The sequence below is a fragment of the Cyprinodon variegatus genome, unplaced genomic scaffold (assembly GCF_000732505.1).
Source record: "Cyprinodon variegatus isolate N-32 unplaced genomic scaffold, C_variegatus-1.0 Scaffold228, whole genome shotgun sequence".
NCBI classification, from domain to species: Eukaryota; Metazoa; Chordata; class Actinopteri; order Cyprinodontiformes; family Cyprinodontidae; genus Cyprinodon; species Cyprinodon variegatus.
In genome coordinates, this window is record NW_015150681.1 from 630,211 (window position 1) to 651,132 (window position 20,922).

General features: G+C 39.0%; 2 protein-coding genes across 2 annotated transcripts in view; both read left to right on the forward strand.

The window, feature by feature from the left end:
* The window catches only part of fam120c (family with sequence similarity 120C), a 26,951-nt gene extending 16,826 nt beyond the window's left edge, over positions 1 to 10,125 (forward strand). Inside the window, exons 16-17 of the mRNA XM_015381102.1 lie at positions 2,462 to 2,525; positions 4,432 to 10,125. Coding sequence (XP_015236588.1) covers positions 2,462 to 2,525; positions 4,432 to 4,677 — 310 coding nt within the window. The 3' untranslated portion in view covers positions 4,678 to 10,125. The remainder of the gene's footprint in view (positions 1 to 2,461; positions 2,526 to 4,431) is intronic.
* A 5,228-nt stretch (positions 10,126 to 15,353) lies between these two features.
* Positions 15,354 to 19,057, forward strand: hsd17b10 (hydroxysteroid (17-beta) dehydrogenase 10). Its single transcript, XM_015381086.1, has 6 exons — positions 15,354 to 15,453; positions 16,961 to 17,125; positions 18,036 to 18,200; positions 18,278 to 18,406; positions 18,484 to 18,592; positions 18,671 to 19,057. The coding sequence occupies exons 1-6, from the start codon at positions 15,430 to 15,432 to the stop codon at positions 18,859 to 18,861; spliced, it is 783 nt and encodes a 260-aa protein (XP_015236572.1). The 5' UTR covers positions 15,354 to 15,429; the 3' UTR covers positions 18,862 to 19,057.
* The last annotated feature ends 1,865 nt before the right edge of the window (positions 19,058 to 20,922 follow it).

Sequence of the window (20,922 nt, forward strand, 5' to 3'; positions counted from 1 at the left end):
AGATTAGATTAGATGAGCTTTATTGATCCCACAGCGGAGAAATTCACTGGTCACATACTGGCATAGTAATAAAGAAGGTGCAAACAAGGAGGAAACGGTGCATTAGGAATAAAAATAAATACAAATAAATAAGAAATAAAAAAATTAATAAAAAATACAAGGGAGTAACACAGAGATTTGAGGTGACATAAGTACAATCAGGATGGCTTATATACAGGTGGATTGACTTTTACATTAAAGTGTAGTAGGTAAGGAACAACGGTGAGGTAGTGGTATGACTATTATATTCACATATATTGCACAGTCAGCATATTGCCTTATCGACATCTTATTGGATTACAAACAAATGTCAGTTATCAACCATTTAAGTTATGAAATATTGACATATCTTGTATCAGGGCAGCTAATACTTGAGTATAATGCATCCCTAACATACGACAACAATGGTGGACTTAAGAGTCTGTTTTATTTAGAAGCTATTTAAGTTATCAGGCATTTGAAACCAACAATGTTTGTTTTTCTAAGGTTTTGTATAGACTACATCATCAGTGTACCCGCCTCTTTTCTCACACCTGAGTTCCTGATTCTGCTTTTCTCTTCTCTTTTTCTCTGCCTTTGATCTTTACTTATGTGGCAGTAAGGCTCGACAATAAGGCCCCAACTTATATCACAATATAGTTCTTAGTTTCATGATAAATTTCATCACTGTGATATGATTTTGATATCAGCATAAGAAAGATAAAAGCGGACGAGAAACTGACTAGAATAGACCAATATAAAATGTAATATATATTAAAATATTTTAAATGTATCATCATTATTGTATAAAATTATATCAATATATATTTAATTTTCCAGCCTTATGTGGCAGTGATACTGTGCTGTGGCATAAGTATTACAACTAGGGATGCAGTTTATTGAATGAATTAATCTAAAGTTTATTAGTCTTAACAATTGACTAGCAATTCATTTTGAAGTGGCTATTTTTTTTTTTTAAACCTGAGTTTATGCTTATTTTTAAAAATGGTACACCATTATGCTTTAATTTATCGTGCCAGCTGTATTAAATACTGACTGAATAAACAAAAAGATGTTTTTTCTACACATCATTAAACTTATTTATAAGATAGAACAGCAGCCTATTAAGTGAATGAAAGTAAAATTGAATGAAATATGTGAGACACCTATGATTTCCCATATATAGAGAAGAGTAAAATTATAATTTAAAGACTGGGTATGTCGCTCTGATATGCTATCAGAATATTTACCATTTTATTTCAATAAAGTGGACACTAGCTATGAAATACCTGTTTTTAGTGCAATTCAACAATCAATGCTTGGAGACACTTTATGCTGTTAGCAGGGGTACAGGACTCTCAGAGGAAAGTTAAAACTTGACTCTATGAAATGCATTAATGCACAAAAGCCTTCCGTATTTACTGTGTTTGTTGCTAGCATGTATTTTTCTATCATGTTGAAAACCTTTGCGTAATGCTTCCTTTTCTATAAATACATCCTCACCCACTGAGCACAGCAGAGAGTTGACGCTGCTCTTCCTTGCAGCACAGCTAATAGGTGCTATTCAAGGGATAAATTCAGGAGTTCTTCTAGTGTTTACATTCACAAACAAGTGCATTGTGCATTAACCCTGCCATTAAACAGTAACTAATCCCAGACCGCCTCTGGATTGATTACTTTTTCTGCTCTAGCATGCTTCTGCCCTACTAATTCTTCTCTAGCAAATACCAGGGAAATTATGTTTAAGACTTTCCAAAACAAAAAGCAAATCACTGGAATTAGTTTCAAAGTTAGAAGACATTTCGTCTCCCATCCAGGAAGCTTTTTCAATTAAAATGTTTAAGACTGAGTAGCAGTGCTCTCTAAAGGACAGTGGTAACAATACAACACAAAGAATTTTCTTTTAAAAGTTAAATTCCTTTTAGAAGTTATAAACGTTTTTTTAGCTGTTTTTTTTTTTCATTTAATTTCAATTACAAGATTCTGCCTGCATTCCTTCAAGGTTTGTTTTTCACAGACCATGTGAATAATGATTTGTTGATTTATAAATCCTGTCCCTTTTTAAAGAAATAGTTTTCACTCTTCAAATAGGCACTGAAATTACTTGCACTGGTCTTACTCTTCATCCGCAGTGATGAGTACGAGTAATTTAAATGCCTCCGTGGAAAATTAAAACTGTTTTTTTTAAAAATGCATTTATTAAATCAGCAAAAAGGATGCATGTGGTCAGTGGAAAAAATGTTTAAGCAATGCACACAAAATCTTGTAATAAAAAAAAAAACTGCTAGTGTACAAAGTGGCTGGAAGTTCAAATCACTTCCATTAACCCAACAGCAGGTATTCTGCTTTATTCCTCAGTGCTGATCATTTATCTCCCGAACATATTCCTGGGTTTGGATTGAGCTGTTCCTTCTTTTAATGTGTTTCTGTTCCTACTTTTCAGGAGGGGTAAGGAGATTCCAGGAAAAGTAAAAGGAGGGAAAAAACCAGCTGCCAACAGAACACAGGTATGACGCAGAGAGCAATATCAAAGTCCAATAAATGAGGATTTAATAAAGTATTACCTCGGGAAAAATGAAAATAAATTATTATTGCTGTAAATATTTTTTCCTTTTAAGAAACGTGTATATATATATATATATATATATATATATATATATATATATATATATATATATATATACACACACACACACTTCATGTTGACTATAAATACTGTACTGAAATAATAATTACCGTAGTTATGATGCAAATACATAAGACACAACTCCCCTTTTTGCTTAATGTTACGTTAATACTAAACACAATGTCGGCAGCCAAAAAAGCACCTGCTACCTCATTTCTGATACTTGTACACATTTAGGTCGAATAAATGTCCAGATGCATCTGATGCCTGTGCTGCTCCTGTGTTCAATGGCAGAGAGCAGCTTTGCTTTATTTGCTGTGATAAGTGGGTAAAAAGTAGTTTTGATAATGTTTTTAAGTGAGAAAGCAGACCTTAAAACATCGTCTGTGCAGTCAGTTCATCAAGATCATCCTTCCTTAAACTATTACGCCGCAGACCCCCACATACCGGTGGTGCGCTGTAGAAGTAGATTTTTTTTAGGTATATAATACAAACAGCGGGTACCACAATAATAAAAGCGAACAGAATTTGCCGGCTTGTTTCTGAATTTTAAGTTAATTTAGGTGTTAATAAACAGTTTCAGGTGAGTGATCATAGCGATCTGCATCAGCCGTGCTGTGTCTCCCTGCGAGCTCCCAGCCTCTCTGACGGTTGATGTGGTGCGTCGAGCAGCAAAAGTTACATTTTCTAAATCCAGCACCCGCTGCTTGTGAAGCGCGTCATGCACCTAAGATGCTTAGAAACTCATGAGGCGTTGCTTCAGATGCATCCAGATGCGCAGCAGGACCTTTTGATGCACCTTAATGTAGGGCTGGGCGATAAACAGGATTTTTAATGTTACATTTATTAACTAAAATAACTGACGACAATTTTCTCATGTCGGTAAAAGAAATAAATGTAATTCTGCCGTTTTTCTGGTGGTTGGTATCTCCTTCCCCTTTAAGATATTGCAGCATGTGTGTAATCACGTGACCCCACCCATCCAGTCAGAAGCGTAAAGAAGGGGAATGGCGGTTGAGCCCTGTGAAGAAGTGTCCAACACAGCTGTAAACTAAATTATACCAGTTAATCCTGTGGAGCCGAGGAAGAGCAGAGATCAACCTGAGCATACAGAGAAGCAGTCGCGTTGTCAGAGTTGAGTTGAATGAGGGTGTGCAAATTTAAATGATGCACACTCAATTCGGTGGCAGCAAAATTATGCCATAGATGTTGAGCAAAAGAACACGAAATCCAAAGTTTAGCTGCAAACTATCTGGACTACCCAAAGTAATAAATCGAACACCTGCAGCACAACCCCGCTGTTGGGTTCAAAGATCTGCAAAAGGCTCCGTTACCTTTGCGCAAAAATGTTTGCAGGAGAGGAAATATTTTTCTCCTGTTCAATAAGACATTGTTGAATGTTTAAAATTGAATAGGTACAAGACTTTAATATTTAATTTAAAATAATACGTACCTTGATTTATTCAACATATAAATTATAAATAAATCAGTTACATTTCTTGCACATTTATTTCTGATTTATCGTGCATTTATCATTATCGATGTAAAACTGCTCAATTTATCGAGATATTGATTTGAAGTCGTATTGCCCCGCCCTACCTGGATGCGCGTCAACCACAGACTTTGCATGTAAACTTGCTGCTTCTGCTGATCGAATTGCGTCCGACGTGAACGTAGAATTATACTTGTCCTAAATTTTCCCTAACATTTGTCACAGCACATCACTTCCTCTGTCACACCTGATGCATCTTGCTACCTTGTTGACGCTTTCCCTCGTCCATCCTCAGACATCGCCCCCCCCACCCAGCAGTCCCTCGAAGCCCTCAGAGGAGGCAGACTCAACGCCAGAGGTCTCGACTCAGCAGCTGAACGGCAGCTCAGCAGCCTCCGCCATCGGCCAGCCCTTGGAGCTGGCCCAGCCAATCCCGTGTGCCTTAGCCAGCAGAGACAACCAATCAGAGGGGGTGGAAGTGGAGGCCCCCTGTTGCCTTGACGACTGCCCGTCTGACGGAGCGCTACAGAAGGAGGAGTGATGGCATCCTACCCAGGATGCAACGCTCTCAGAGAGTTATCTGTGTTCGACTGCCTTTCCCCTGTTTTTGTAGCCCCGTCTGCTAGCTGTGTACTCACTCACCTGGAGCAGGAAGTGATGCGGAGCTGACCTTCGCCTTACTTCCTCCGCCAAGTGATAGACTGAGGCAGCAAGCCGTTGCTCCCTTTTATTTTACTCATGTGGTTTTAAACAGTTTTATGAAGAAAGGGTTTCTCCATGAGTCCGTAAGCCCCCCAAAACTATCCCGCAAGGGAAAAAAAAGCAAAACCCCTCCTCAAACGTCACAGTTTCCCCCTCAGAGCTTAAAGCTTCACCCCACCCCACCACCCCAGTCTCCACGTTCGTACACTTTCTTGTGTGTTTAATGGTCCCTTTGTTTAAGTCGCTGCACACTGACGTAACGTTTGCGGCGGCTGATCGCATTGTTTTTTTGTTTTGTTTTTCTTTAAACAGCTGCTAAGCATGGTCGCCATAGTCGGTCGTGGTGTGTCTTTGTGCCCTGTTGCCATAGTGATCACATCGGTTTTGTCTGAGAGGAATTAGGAATATGACTCTTGCTATGCGGCAATGTTTTAAACACAGATGTACCTTTTTTTTTTTCTGTGCAGTGACACCCCCCTACCCCCACTACAAACACACACACATAAAGAGTATTAGCATGTGTGCTAGCAAACCCCCTCTCCCTTATATAGATTGATTGGTTATCACTGGAGCACTTCATGGTAATAGTGTGCTATCTTATTTTGACCTATGTAGCATAGCCTAATGCTTAGATGTGCTGAGAGACCCCCTCCCCCCCTCCAAGAATTTATGCACCTTAAGCCCTAAAGTATGCAAGATTGTCCCCTCCCCAGTTGTCCTTTTTGTCCCAAAGCTTTGATTGTATTAACCCAGCAAAAGCACTTAATGTTGTATTTTAACGAGTCCGAAGAAGCCCCTTTACGGTTGAATCGACGTTCTGTCAGGGCCGTCCCCTGCTCCTGAATACATCTTTATGACACGTAGAAGTACGTTTTAAAGGTAGAGATCTATTTGAGAGACGTCAGAATGTGAACAGAGTGGTTCAGCACTTTGTCTTTAAAATATTCAACCACACTGGACAGTCCTTTACCAGATGAAATGGAAATAAACCTAAACTTTCAGGCACCTTCTTGACTTTAGGCCAAAAAAAAAAAAAAAAAAAAAGAAGACAAATATTGTTTCCCAGATACGGATGGAAGTAGAGGCTGAGAGTTTGAGGGAGCTGCTGCCAAGCAGCGTTCCCTTCAGAAACTCATGGTCAGTCAAGAACTTTGCAATGAAGCAAAAAATGGGTCGCCACTCCTGCAAACCATTTCAAATCACTGAAAGTTCCTATCCAAAGTGTACGTCAGTAAGGCCTGCCGTTCGAGGCGGCTAGCCATTTAAAAAATGGGCGCAGTAGCAATTCCTTCCAGGTCCCACCATCCCTCAGCTTGGAGCTGCTGGCCTGCAGAGCTCTGATGAGATATTTTAGACCAACAGGAAGCTTCTCACTGCCCCTAAGTCCTCCCCACAAACACGACAGAGACTCTGTGAGCTGCATCTAATGACAGGGAGGTGCGCTGCTCCCACCCTGAAACTTTTAACGTATGGAAAAGTTTTAAATTAGAGCACTTATGTTTATAGACAATGAAATGTGCCCTCCTGCTCCCCCATTGACCCTACAGTTGATCTCATCTGACAAGAGATCCAGAAGTAGAACGCAATTCAAAAGAAATGGAGCTGAGAGATGACGGCCAAGATTATTTTTGAACTTCCGAACTTTGAAAAATTGACATGAAAAAAGGCAAGTCAGCTAGAAGCACCTTATTTTCTTACTATATAAATGACTTGTGCTCAATCGTGTGCCACAACCGTTACAAAGAAGAAGCTCTTCTGAAGGAAATAAAAACAAATCGACCTTGACTGTACGCATTATTGTAGTCATCTCAGACATCTCCCTCTGTTCTGAACTCGACCATTTACCAGTGACACAATTTAACCCGGCCGTGAGCGTAGGCCTACGCTCGTAGGCGGGGCGTTGGGCTAGCGTCACCGCCTTTTATACCAACTCCAAATGAATCCAGAGGTACCGGCACGTCAGCCATTATTGGCAGGAACTCGGCACACGAGGTGCTGTAGGTGTCTGTAAAAAGTAAGATAGCAGCATCCGGGCCTAACTGGACCGTAAAGCACAGACACAGAGACTAGACTAGATAATAGAGCTCCACTTGCCGAATACTAAGTCTAGGTTTTCTAGGAGACATAATGCGTAACCGCTTTCAACTTTTGACATTAGTACAGCTAAGATGTAAAGATGGCTTTTGTTTTTTTTTTGTTTTTTTTTCTGTGGCGAGCCAGAGTGTAATCCGTTCTACACGATACCCTCTCTCAATTTGCTCGCCACAGCACACACTGATATTAAAACACACACTCATTCACCCACACACCACATTCACACAGGTATCAGTTGCTTTCTCTCTGCTTTCGTGCTGAAGTTTTCTTTTTTGTGTGTGTGCGTGTGCAGCAGTCGAGTGGTCGTCAGTTCATCGGAGATCCTTTGGTTACATGTTCTGACTTAAAATATATCCCACACAGACGAGTTTGCACAAACAGGAAAACGGAAAACCGCGACACGCTGAAAGTGTCAGGTCGGCACGCAGACAAACAACTGCACACACGCAGCACACTGATTACGACACACAGATACATATAGATGTTAAACTATAGTTAGTATGGTAAAAAAAAAAAAGAATCAACACAACACATGATGTAGTGTCCCGTTTTTGTCCTTGTCTGTTTTAGTTTGATAGATATCGATCAATAAGTTGTTTTTCTCTCCTCGTTATTCTAACAGCCCAACCCTCCTTTTGTTAAGATGCCTTTTTTTATTTTTCCTCAACTCCCCCTTTATTTACTACTTTTCTCTGCCTCAAACGCTCCTCGTTCCTCAGAGGAGTACATCCATCCTCACACTCATACTCACAACCCCATTTAAAGCATTCACACACAAACACAAATATAACACACACAGCCTCTATCCCCACATTTCTCTCTCTGATTCTGTTAGCCCTTTAGAAAAGGTTTTCTTCTTTTATCCCCCTTTTCTCTCTTCTCTCTGGGCTGCCCCGCCCTTAATCAACCCGATTAACAGTAAAGGTTATATTAACGTTGATAATCAGTTTCTTTATGTATCTAGCCAGAGTGGAAAGAAAAAAAAATCAGAAAAAAAATCAAACTGTTTTATTCAATTGTGCAAATGTGTTTTTCTTACTATTTCTAATGGTATTACATCTCTCTAATCTTAACCTTCTACCATCGCTTCAGTTAGTACTGAAATACGCTTAGCCAACCTAGAGATTTGAACTGTAATGATTGCCATTCTCCTTACCTGTATCTATATGGCATCTTTAGACCACTTCACCGTTTATGTATGTGAGTAAGTATTGCCCGCTTTATCTCGAATTGAAAATCGTCGTCTGCATAATGTTTGATTCTTACGATATCCCTAAAGGAAAAAAAGAAAAAAAAAGATTTATCTCATAATCAGTCCAAGCTGAACTCTCTGCACCCTTGCACAAAGCAGCAAAACATCTCTTGTGAACATCTGAGAACCAAAGCACGCCTTGCAATCCCCCAACCCCCATTCCCCTCTCTAAAAGAAAAACGCCCCTAAACCCCAATGATCCACCTGAAATCAACAGCTGCCCCCCCACCCTCAAGTAACGAGTTTTTGGAACAATAAAAGGAATATATTTAAATATTTTACAGCACGTGTGATTTATCTGACGAGTATGCGAGTTTAGCGGTGGCGGTCACAGAGACGCAGACGGACCGGAGCCACAAGTGAGCAAACATATGAGGCAGGTCTGGACCCTAATGGCTAATAGTTAAAAGCTCTCTCTGTTCGTTGACTGAAAAAAGGCTTTGAGCTGCTAGGTCTGAGCGGTTCTACACAAACACACAGAGAAGGTATGACACAAACGCCTCTGGTTCTACTGGGGGGTTTTGATGCTCTTTTTGAGGATTTTCCTTTTTTCTTTCTACATATTTGTTTTGTTTTCTCCTACTCACGTTAGTTTTTTGGCTGAAGCTCACTGAGCGTCCTCATGCTGTAAGGGATTAATAACGCCGTCAACAGAGGCTGAATTTTCCCACAAGCACATATATGCTACTCCCCCAAAAGTTAGACACTCAACAATCGGCAACAAACACGGCGCTACTTTAAAATAACACTATTTTCTTTTATGATAAAACAAACACTGACAGCAACGGGTTGATCCAAGTTGCTGCACCCACTGATCTTTTTCATACCTGTTGTAAAATCATAAAAAGGGCTGAAGTCATGTTTGTTCAGCTCAATAAAATAGCATCTATGTTCTCCATCAATTAAAGTAAAACATGTCTTTAGAACCTTTTCATACAGTTTTACTAATTAGGAAATTTGCTAAATTTAACTTTCATTATTGTATACATGTAAACAGGATTTTATGGTCTTTAGAAAAGTATTAATGGAAAACCAGTGATGATCATTTGTTTACTTTTGAAGCAGAATAATTACATCTTTCTAAAATGTCACCTTGATTATTATTGATTGAATAGATTTCAACTCGTAAACCAAACAGAAAAAAATGGCAGGAAAACATTTCCAATCTGTTCTTAAAAGAACGTTTTCAGAGAAAGGCAATATTTGGTGTTTAATCAGTCGGTGTATTAGTTCAGGGTCACGTCACATTGCACTTTGTCTTTTAAAGAGGGGAAAAAAACAGCAACAGGTGGGGAAGGGTCAGTGAGGTGTTATTTATGACACACAAAGTCAGAAAAAAGTGTCACTTTCTTATCCAAATGACTTGAACTCAAAACATTGTTTGGGTTGGAAATTGTATCTTTAGTTTTCTTAGTCGTTTTATGAACTTCAAAGCCCCGATATACTTAAGGCATTGATGGGGGAGTGCTAATCTGTTGCTTTAGGGAAAATCCACCATCCTTTTAATTTAAAGGTGTAGTTAAACCTGGGTGCCTCTGCCCACACAGATGGGAGCATCTCATAAGAGCTCAGCCTTGAGAGGAGAACTAAGCCTTGGGTCAAGAATGTAATGTCATCTATTGTAGAAAGGAATCAGTATTACTGAGTGTTACACAGAGCCGCCCCTCCAGGAACTGAACCTGTCCTGATCTGTTGATTCTCACTGCTTCTTGTCTGGTTCCAGTAAAGACCCTTCACTCCTGTCGGTCGGTCTGTCTGTTTCTACACTGCCACTCCCTCCCAGCAGCACCCTAAGACCCATCCCCTGCCCCTCCTCCCGCTACCGTTTCAACTTTCCCAGTCAGGCTGATCGTTTCTCGTCATTTTGGTCAATTTTCAGCAGCGTGTGTCCTGATGCATCCGTACCTATAACCACCCAAAACTACCTGTGCAGCGAAAAAATAAGAATAAAAAAGGGTTCAAATGTATCCATGATATAATTGTTATAGAAATATTATCATCATTATTGCTGTTATAATTATGGTTGGTATAATTTGTCATTGTTAGCATTATGGAAGCACCAGACAGTCTGTGGAAGGAAAGAAAGAAAAGAAAGTTTGTTTTAATTTTTTTTCCTTTTTTTTTTTTTTAAAAGAAGTTTTTTGTCCGGCTGTTGGTGGTCTGATCACACAGAGGGAGGGGAGGAAAAGTTCAGGAAGAGACAAAGATGGCAGTCATGTTTGTACTGGTTGGGAAACGACTTACAGTGCTGAAATAAAATTTATTCTTTTAGTAAAAAAATTACAGCTTTTGTCTGGTGTCTTTGCTTTTTACTTCTAAGTCTGCAGGCTGATTTAAATTGATCTGGGTCCCTCTCTGGCTTAGGGTTTCCCTCGTCTATGGCAGGGATGCCATCATGTTTTAGAGGCATCCCTGCAACACAAAACCCCTGATGGTGGTCAAGAGGAAGTTCATTTGATTCCGCCACATGCTGGAGCAGGAATGCGTCTTAAACACACTAAAACTATGTTAAAACTAACAGGACTGTGGGTCCTTAGCACAGGGATTGAAGACCCCCCGCTTTTTCGGATTCATGAGCTGCTGGTAAGTTTCTAAAAATTGCCAAGGCCAGTTTATCTAGCAAATTTCAGTAGCAAGGCAAGTCATAGTGCTGTTAATACTAGGAAAACGTGCAGGGAAAAGTGCAACTCAATATAATATAGGACATTTTTGGACTACAAAATTAATGCTTAGAATGCACATTCAAAGGGTGCTCTAAACAATGTTTTTAATCTGGATTTTAAGCAATTCATATTACAGTAATTGTACAGTTTTCTGGAAGTTATTTCCAGATTAGTGAATCATAGGAGCTCAAAGCTGCTCCTCCATGTTTGTTCTGGTTCTTGGTATGCAGAGTAGACTTGAGCCAGAAGACCTGAGAAGTCTGGGTGATTGATCCACCGATAGTCTGTATTGTATTTTAAAGCTAAGCCATTCAATGATTTATTGAATAACACAAATACTATTTTAGCCTGTATGCTGAAATACAGGGAGCCAGTGGAATGACACTAATACTGGGTTGATGTGCTTGCTCTTAGTTTTAACAATGACGCAGGCAGCAACAGAAAACAGAGAAACTGGAAAAAACACCATTTAATAGAAAAATGTATTAAACTTTTTACAAGATTCCATGATTTGATTCATTTAATCTCCATAAAAGACAACTTAAATTTTTTTTTAAAGATACTTGTCAGAAATATAAGTTTTAGCATGAAGTAATCTTTTTTTTCCTTTATAATGAGCACCTAATTCAAGGTTATACATTTTAAGGCAGCAGTTTATCCACATCAATAGAGACTGACTGAAACATTTTTATTTTATTTAGGTTCATATTAAAACTCACTGAATTAAAATCATTGTTCAACTGGTTCGCCCTGACTTGTATTCACCTTTGCCTCAATGGTTTCACCAAACACCCATAGAAGTTTACTTTCAACCAAACTGGGGCAGGAAAATGTAGCCCATGCTAAGAGTAAATTTGTGTTGAAAGTTGTTCTTCAGCTTGACCCATCTCTTTAATCTTGATTGGCACTAGGAAAGAAAAAAATCCCAAACCGCCCCCTAAGCACTATCCAGTGTCACTTCCAATAAAGTCACAATTGCAGATGTGGAAGGGGCCTTGATTGAAGATATGGGAGTGTAAACGAGAATGGGATGGCCTCTCCCCTTCAATGGAAAATTAAAGCAGCTGTTGCTATGGCAACACGGCGATGCCTCAAGTACATGGCTTTAGATTTGTGCCGTAAGTTGACATGAAATCATAATACCTTTGCCACTTTCTCAAAACAGATACATACGGTCAAATAAAACTGAGACGTCCTTCCCTTTCGAAATTAATTACGTTTTTTTTCTAACTTATTTTTTTCTGTCAGTGTGACGAAGACGCAGCAAACCAGCGGAACTAACATTTGGATGTACGTGTTTCCTCTACCGTTGGGACGCCGTTACACCCAATGGCGAATTCCAACCTGGAGTGACGCAAGACTCGCTATTCAAGGACTGAATGTCCCCTCTCCCTACCCGCTACGGGCTTTGTGACGGAGAGAACGTGCAAACGAAGGTTTAGTGCGTAGGTTTAGTGTTTATGGGCCGGTTTAGTATCCCGCCTAAATAGCATGAAAAGCGGATGTTGCGTGTTTATTGAAGGTGACGTATTTCCGGTGGAGGTCCTCATCTAGATGATGGTGTACAGCGACTAGCTAAGCGTTCTGAAATCCGAGAGCTGAGGTTACACAGCTACCGGATTTTTCAACAAACAAGCGTGGAGATTTAATGGGGAGATGAGGGGAGTTTATCGGTGGATCGCGGCTGTGGGAAAACGAAGGCGACAACTACCTGTTTGTGGCGATAGCTGTGAACCGCCAATTCCAGCTAACTTCAGACTAGTTCGCTGCTACTAACCAGAGCTGGTCCGGTGAAAAACACCCAGAGGAAAATACTACTGCTCTGTCAGCTACCACGAAAATCCCAAGACTTCCGGATCTTAAACAGAGCCGCAATCATTTACCTAATTTCTCATGTTAAGGTACAATCCAGGCTAGCAAGTTAGCATCACCAGCTTCACAGTAAAGAGGATATTTCAGTGACTTTCATAAATAGTTTGATGTGTTATTAGTAACGCTGTGCCGTAGCAGTCTCTCTGATTGCTTGTTTCGTGGTGTGGTATCTGTTCTTTATCTTGAGATTTTTCTTAGAATTTAAAGATTTCCTTGAAACTGGAATCCAGGGGGAAAAAGAGAATCTGGTATCTTTGGGATGAGGTAGTAGTTTGTATAGTTTTAGGATCACACCAGATCTGGGAGATAACTATACAGCCTACTGTCTTTCTCAGGGCGACCTAAGCCACCACCACAAACATGAAGATATTGGAGTCTGCCCATCTTGTTTCCATGGTGACCACACCATCTGTTGAATTTGCTGATTTTGAAATGTCCAACGCCCATTTTGCTGCTTTTTCTTTCAACCTTTTTTTCTTAAACATATAGCCTTTTGTACATTGCCTCATACTACCCACATTAAATTGTCTGTTGTGCTCAAACTGAGTCTGTATCACCTTGTTTGCAAAACAATCTGGCTTTTTATGGCTGATACCCACTTAGGTTTTTATGGCAGATATGTTTAATAACTAATTTTGACTGATTTAATTATCTTGTAATAACTATTACATATATTAAAGGGAATTTTATGTATGCACAGTTTTTAAGAGGTAGTCATTTTTAAACCCAAGCGACAAGGGTTTTACCAGATTATTCCTGTTTGAGCATCAAAGCAAATGAGCTTTTCATTCAAGGGTAAAAAAGGACACATGCCTGTCTAGAAAGATGCTTCCTCTTTTTTATACATTGAAAAAAGAAAAAACCTAACATATTTTATTTCAAGAATTTGATCTGATTGGTAATCTTAATGCTCACTGAAGCTTTTTATCTAGTTTTAATGCAGGGACTCAAGCAAATAACTAACTTAACAATAATTAACTTTAGAAAAATTTACTTTTTATTAGATTGGCATTTTGTGCAAATCACCAAAAAATGTGTTTTATTTTATTTTTTATCTTTCTGTTCTGTATAGACTAATACAAGTAAATCAAGCTGATGGTTAGTCAGACTATCTGCAGTGAATATACAGCAGATCTCATCTCATTGCATTTCAACATTATTTAAACATAAATCAGATCTCAAAGCCATCCAAAAATGTGTGTACTTCACCCTGTTTTGAAAAGAATAGATTCTAAATATATTTTCAGTTTTTTTTTTGTTGTTGTTATGAAGTTACGAATCTAAAGAAATCAGAGACCTGTTAAATCACTGTTCTCTGGTTAAGCTACCAGATCGTTGAAACCCTTACATGAAGAAACTTCTTAATTTGGGACTAATAACATTTACAGGATCTTCCTCTTACAGGCATGATTTTATTGTATTTATTTTATTTTATTTGCTCTGGTTTTATTTAAAATAATATTTTTCGTCTTCTCTCATCATATGTTATTTTTCAGTGGTGAATGTAAGTGTTCCCTGTCCTTAAGTTGATGTTGCTTCTTTGATTAAACCTTTTATTTCTGTATCGATGCTTTGTGTGATTGGTTCCGTACATAAAAAAGAGGAAACATTTTATAAACATTTTTTTAGTTGAACGGAAAGTATCTGGTAGTGTTTTTATTATGGTGTTTCGGTGCATAATGCTGAGATAAAGATGAAATGTTCTCAAACTCAATCATTTTGTATTCACGCTGAGAATTCACAGCTTGCTCATCCCGCCTTAAATACCTCTGAGCGTGATTCTCATTGGACGACGTGATTACGTTTGAGAGGTTGTTCCCGGAAGCTTACAGTGATTGGTTAGATGAAAATAAAAACTTACCAAAGCTAGGTGAAATTAAAGAGGTCCAACTCCGTCAGAATTTTTTTTTTTTTTTTTTTTATAAATTTTTCATTTTAGCTCAATAAATACAATAATTTCGTGCTTATTACACATGATGTTACGTATATATTGGTAATACTGGTAAGTTTAATTTGCATTATTTTATTTACCTGATTTTTTCCCCCACAAATAGTGTAAAGAGGCATCAAAACAAATGATCCCTCACTTAACACAAGTACACCTCACTTAACAAATGAAACGTGTTGAGTGACATTTTATAAAATAAATGTAGTTCTAAAAAAAATAATAATTTACATAATTTTAATTGTCCTAGACAAACGTTCAACATATTAAGATAAAATAACAGAAAGGTTTTCATTTTCTGATGGTTATAAAAATAAATAATGTATGCATTTTAAAAGAACCAATTAACACTTGACAATTGCACTTTGACGGTTCACATATTTTGGTTTAAATTAGATTTTTTATGTATTTCTTGCCTCAATAATCTGTCTAACTTCATACTGTTTGCTGAAGTAATTTATTTTTTTTATTTATTGATAACAGTTTTTTTTTGTTTTTTTTTGCAGAACCATGTATGCATGTTTAATAAATTCATTAATTCATCCTACATACATATGCATTGTGCGTATATGTGGGAGTAGTAACTGTACACTATTATTTTTTCTATGTTTTAAATTTTTTTCCTGGCTTTATATTCTCTTAGTTTTTGTTTTTCGACATTTTTACCCTGGCGTGTATCAGATGTTTTCACTTTGTGGGGTCCGGAGTGAGTCACATGTTTATAGACGAGCTTTGGTGTGACGTCATGGTCTGTCCGGAGCAAACATGGCGAACATTCGGTGTGTGAAGGTGAGTTCAGAGAAAATAAACCCGTATATTAGGATTCCTGCGGCATGCCGCATTTGCGTTGTTTACTCTAAGAGAATGACAAGTTAAATTGCGTTTCCTTTTTCTGTTCGTCATTTTACAGTCAACAAAATGTCCCTGTAGTTCAAAAGTTTGAAGATGAGGCTAACGGACCGTCAGCTATGCTCAGTATTTTAAACATCTACAACCTTTAGACTTTCTCACGGACTTCAGCTTGAAAGGCTGCGCCCTGATTCCCCAGGCCTGTTTAGCAAAGTATGATTGGTAATATTTTCAGCTCCATGGCAGATTTTTCTGCTTTGCAACTGAAAAATGAGTTGGTGTGTACTATGAAGTTATTATCTGCTAATAAATTAAATATTTTCAAATTCACAGCTAAGCTCCCAGTGATGGTTCTAGATTTTTTTTTTTTTTTTTTTTTTTTTTTCCCCGGGGGGGGGTTTTTTTTTCGAGGGGGCACAGAACAAAAGAGTAATAAAATAAATAAAAAAAACAGGGGAGGAGTGAATCATTTATATTAAGTGAGCCAAAAGGCCAAGGTTGCAGACTCCTGATCTGACAAACAACACATGATCCTTCTTAATACGGCTGGAGCTTAAAGGTATAGTGGAGGATTTTCTTTTTCCGGGTGGCTCATTTAAATCAGTGGTCCTCCTAACTGTCAATCATTCTGTTGATACGTTTATATAAGGCATCCTAAGTGCTCGCCCCCGTTTCACTTACCGGTGGTGAGTCTGACACAGTGGAAACATTGCAGATCCTCATTTGGAAAGTAAGCTTGTGTGAGTGATGCAAACAACTTTTAAATGGAGCATTCACAAGGAGAAATGTGCTTGTGCATGCTTTTGCACGAGTTTAATAGGCGTTCCCTCTCCGGAGCAGGTACAGGGTTGTGCATGTGCATATTTTTTTAAAAGTGGAGAGGGCGGGTCTTTTCAAAAATGTGTGAAAATCCTCCAGTATACCTTTAAAGTTTATTTTCATTTCTTAGTATTTGTTAAAGTAAATTGGAAAGATGAAAAATTGTATTGGGCCTCTGGATTAATCAGTTATAGTCTTTTCTGTTTACGCATATTATCGTTAGAAATGTATTAAGTGAATTGATTAAGTAAAATATTTTTTAAAATCTTTGCATTTACCCTTAATTTAAGCAGGTAAATAAAATGATCTGCCAATCAAACAGGTGTTTTTTTTCCCCCCCTTAAAATAGATTAATCAGATATGATGCATGTGAAAAACCAGAATCCACAGTTTCCTCACTTCCACATTTAATATTATAATAATTTGCACAATCTATTTTACATTTCTGTAGCCTCTTTCTGATGAGCAGCAACTACATTAAGACTCCATCCAATAGGCTGTAAATATTAACATGCAAATATAAATGATAGATATTTGAAATGTAATAGTGGAGGCTAAGAAGTGAAACAACCAGTTTCTGCAAATTATTTACATGGAGATGACCTAATAGTCTGTTTATGTTTGGCAGGGCATGGTTGGCCTGGTCACCGGTGGGGCCTCTGGGTTGGGTAGGGCCACCGTGGAGCGCCTGGTGCAGAGTGGAGCTTCCGCCGTCATCGTGGACCTGCCGTCCTCAGATGGCCAGGCCCTGGCTGGCAGTCTGGGAGACCGCTGTGCCTTCGCTCCGGCAGACGTGAGTCCAGAAGTCATCACACAAAGAAATTCACATACTGTCAGGGATAAAATCATCACAGCGGAGGAAGGCAGAACTTTAAAGGAAGTAACAGATAGTTATGTTAATTCTCAAGTATTTTCATTCAGCTTCTTCATATAATATTCCTTAGGTTAGCACTGATATTGAACTATTTAATTAATAAGTTAACAAGACGGGAATGCTTCAGAATTTTAGTTGTGATATACCCTTGGTCCAGTAGATGGCACTCTTTCATTTTTCCATCATATAGTGCCTAACAAAACTCTCTAACCCTTAAATGTGTGTCTGGGATTTTATGTGACAAACAAAAAATGCAAAGTAGAATAAAAGGGATACATAATTTAAAATGTTTACAAATCAAAAAGGTTTTGTTTACTTCTTAGTTTCCCCCTTTAATCTACCCCAAAAAGTTTTAATAATTTACCTTCAAAGGACACGTAATGATAATCCTGCCTGGAGGAGCTGCACTGCTCCACAACTATCCTGTAAAAATCTGTTGACAGGGCAGCTGCAGGTCATCTCCAAATCGGACGTTTATGGGACAGTGTAAATATGTAAGTCGAGGAAAAGCATAAGCAGTCCTTCATCCAGCCTCCCTTTTTTCTCTTTTAAGTAACAAGCAAGCTAGTGAGACTTGATGAAGGAGGAATTAATGGAGTTAAATACAGGGCAGACTAATACCACTATTGGATGGGTTACATCAAAGGATAATTAGATGTTGGAAACAATCTTTCCTTTAACTTCACAAAAATCCATCACTCTGTGTTCCCATAAACTTCCAATGAAATAAATTGAAGTCTGCTGCAGTAACATTAAAGGGGTGTGAATACTTAAGTCTGAACTGTAGACCCAGATTTTCCTTCTCAGACCTGTGTTGTGTCGCTCCCAGGTAACATCCGAGGCAGACGTGCGTTCAGCGGTGTCTCTGGCCCGGGAGAAGTTTGGAAAGTTGGACCTGGCAGTTAACTGCGCTGGCATTGCTGTGGCTGTCAAAACGTATAACTTTAAGAAGGACGTCCCTCACAGCCTGGAGGACTTCCAGCGCGTTATAAATGTAAGAAAATGAAGAAGAATAGAAGACACTGAAAGAGCTTCTTTAATAACCCTGATATATCTGCTCTGGTCCTCTAGGTGAATATCGCAGGAACCTTTAATGTGATCCGCCTCGCCGTGGGGGAGATGGGCAAGAATGAGCCGGATGCAGACGGGCACCGAGGCTGCATCATAAACACTGCCAGTGTAGCAGCGTTCGATGGACAAGTAGGACATTAAATCAAACACCTAAAGGTAAATAACTATGGTTGGTGTTCCATTTATTAGTCTTGTCTTTTCTTGAGGTTGGACAAGCAGCGTATTCTGCGTCTAAAGGCGGCATCGTTGGTATGACCCTCCCAATCGCTCGAGATCTGGCACCCATGGGCATCAGAGTCGTCACCATTGCCCCTGGTTGGTGTCAAAAATATCAGCATCGTGTCAAACCTGGATTAGAGCGGTGGTGAATATTCCTCTTAATTCTCTCTGCAGGATTGTTCTCCACCCCCCTCCTAGCCAGCCTTCCAGAGAAGGTACGCTCCTTTCTCGCCCGCCAGGTGCCCTTTCCTTCACGCCTTGGAGATCCTGCCGAGTTCGCCCACTTGGTGACCTCGTTGGTGGAGAACCCAATGATCAACGGGGAGGTCATCCGACTGGACGGAGCCATCCGTATGCAGCCCTGATCATTTTGTCACCGCCTTCCAACATTTAGACTGCGTGACTGAGACTGCCTTCTGTATAATTTTGTAGAAAAATATGAATTTAAACTTTCACTTGAATCATACTAGAACTTTTATTACATTTTTGTGGGTCTCAAAGTATCAGAATGTACTTCATATTGAACTTTACAGGAATAAATAACAAATGGGTTTCATTTCATAGATCAGTGTCTTTGTTCCTTTCAACTGCAAACGTTTGATGTGCATCAACTTTTGTCATCGTCTGAATTTAAAATGAGGTTTGGGTATCAAGATAATTTCAACCTTTTAGAAATAAGTACTGGTGGTACAGGTGCACTAGAGGCTGGTAATAAAGTGGTCAAAGTAAAATGAAAAGGCATCAAGCATGCTGTTTTTAAATACTAGAGATTACACAACTATCAATATAGAGAAGTGATTGCTGATATACAATTAAGAGGAACACAACTAAGTCGATCTGGGCTTTGCTCACACAAATGGTAAAGCAACCCAAATACAATTTTCTTTTCTTTTTTTCCATGTGTAACTCCTATTTAAATTTTCATGGTTTCAGTTCTTTTTAACAAAAAGGGGGGAAAAAAGCAGAATTTTGTCACTGCCATGTGTGGTTCTAAATCAGAAACGTCTGTGTGGTCTGAATGGTAATGTCGGGTATCATCCGGGCTCGGATACCAACATTTCTTGCACCTGCTTACTTTTAATCTCCTTAAAAAATAATCTGTCCAGGTAAAATGAGAATTAAGGTTCAGTTGTAATGTCCTTACAAACCAGAGTTCTCTGTGCCCAGAGAGGGGACTGACCTCAGGTCCCAGGCTCCACACCCCCAGGGTCTCTGTGGTCAGACCTACACCTGCTCTGTCTCCCCCTTTACTCAGCCAGATCAATAGGAGCACAAGCATCAAATGGATGATTGATTCTTTCCTTTTAAAAACTTTGAAAGTCGCTGTTAATCATCAATTATTAACATAACTGTTGGATCGATCACAACAAAATATTTTATGGTTGCAAAATGAAATGTTTAAGTTGAGATCCACATTGTGCTCCCCGCCCATTAAAAGAAAATGTTTACGAAAACTCATTTAGTAAAGGGTGTCTGTTTAAGCTGGAGTTATAATCTAGACAGCATCCACACTGCTGATTTGCAAGCTTTTAGAAAACTTACAAATGTAAACATAGAGCTTTCCTTTAAAGCACTTTGAGGCCTTTCTTTGTTCTGTTTATCCTCTCTTTCTGGCAGAAAACTATTGCCGTACATTCATGTGGCTATAGAGCTTTCAAATGAGTGAGGTGAAGTGGAGGAAAACAGTGATGTTTTTGATGTTTAACAGGCTTCAAAGGGACTCAAATGACTCTGCAAGCTAGCATCAGCCCATTCAACAGATAATCAACACTGTAAAAACACCTGTAACATATTATTAGATAAAAAGTAAGAGAAGGGGCGATGTTAGCAGTTTGGGGGACCTGAGCTTAAATACTGTACGAGAACAAGAGATGCTGGTTCTTTTCTCTTTGTTTCCAAAACATTTTTTTCTTTCTTTTTCTATAGCCTGCAAATTGGGTTTTAAGGTAAATTAAACAATGTGTATGACTTCAATATTCCTGCAAAATCATATGAAAGCTGAAAGATAAATACTTCTACATTGCCTCTGCTTCTGTCTCCTTGAACCCCAGTCGGCCTCTGCAGATGGCCGCTCACACTGAGCCTGGCTCTGCTGGAGGTTTATTCCTGTTAAAAGGGAGTTTTTCCTCTCCACAGTCGCTAAAAGCATGCTTAGTGTGAGGGATTGCCTTCGAGTCGATGAGTCAATACAATCAACTGGTTTTCCTTACAAACAAAACTTTTAACCAGTCTGACTGTATGATCTGGTGAACTGTAAAGTGCCTTGAGATGACGTGTTGTGAATTGGCAATATATAAATAAACTGAATTGAACTGAGTCTGCATTGTCCTATAATGGGCTGCTGACCCCTTGAAGGAGTACCCCCCCCTCAATGCTTTAGCCCCTGGGGGGCTGTAGAGGTCAGTGCATGAGGCCCATGGTCCTTT

Coding starts and splice junctions, on each gene's coding strand:
- hsd17b10 (XM_015381086.1), top strand. CDS start 15,430: ATGGCGAACATTCGGTGTGTGAAG. Junction 17,126..18,035: donor GTGCCTTCGCTCCGGCAGAC/GTGAGTCCAGAA, acceptor TGTCGCTCCCAG/GTAACATCCGAGGCAGACGT. Junction 18,201..18,277: donor ACTTCCAGCGCGTTATAAAT/GTAAGAAAATGA, acceptor CTGGTCCTCTAG/GTGAATATCGCAGGAACCTT.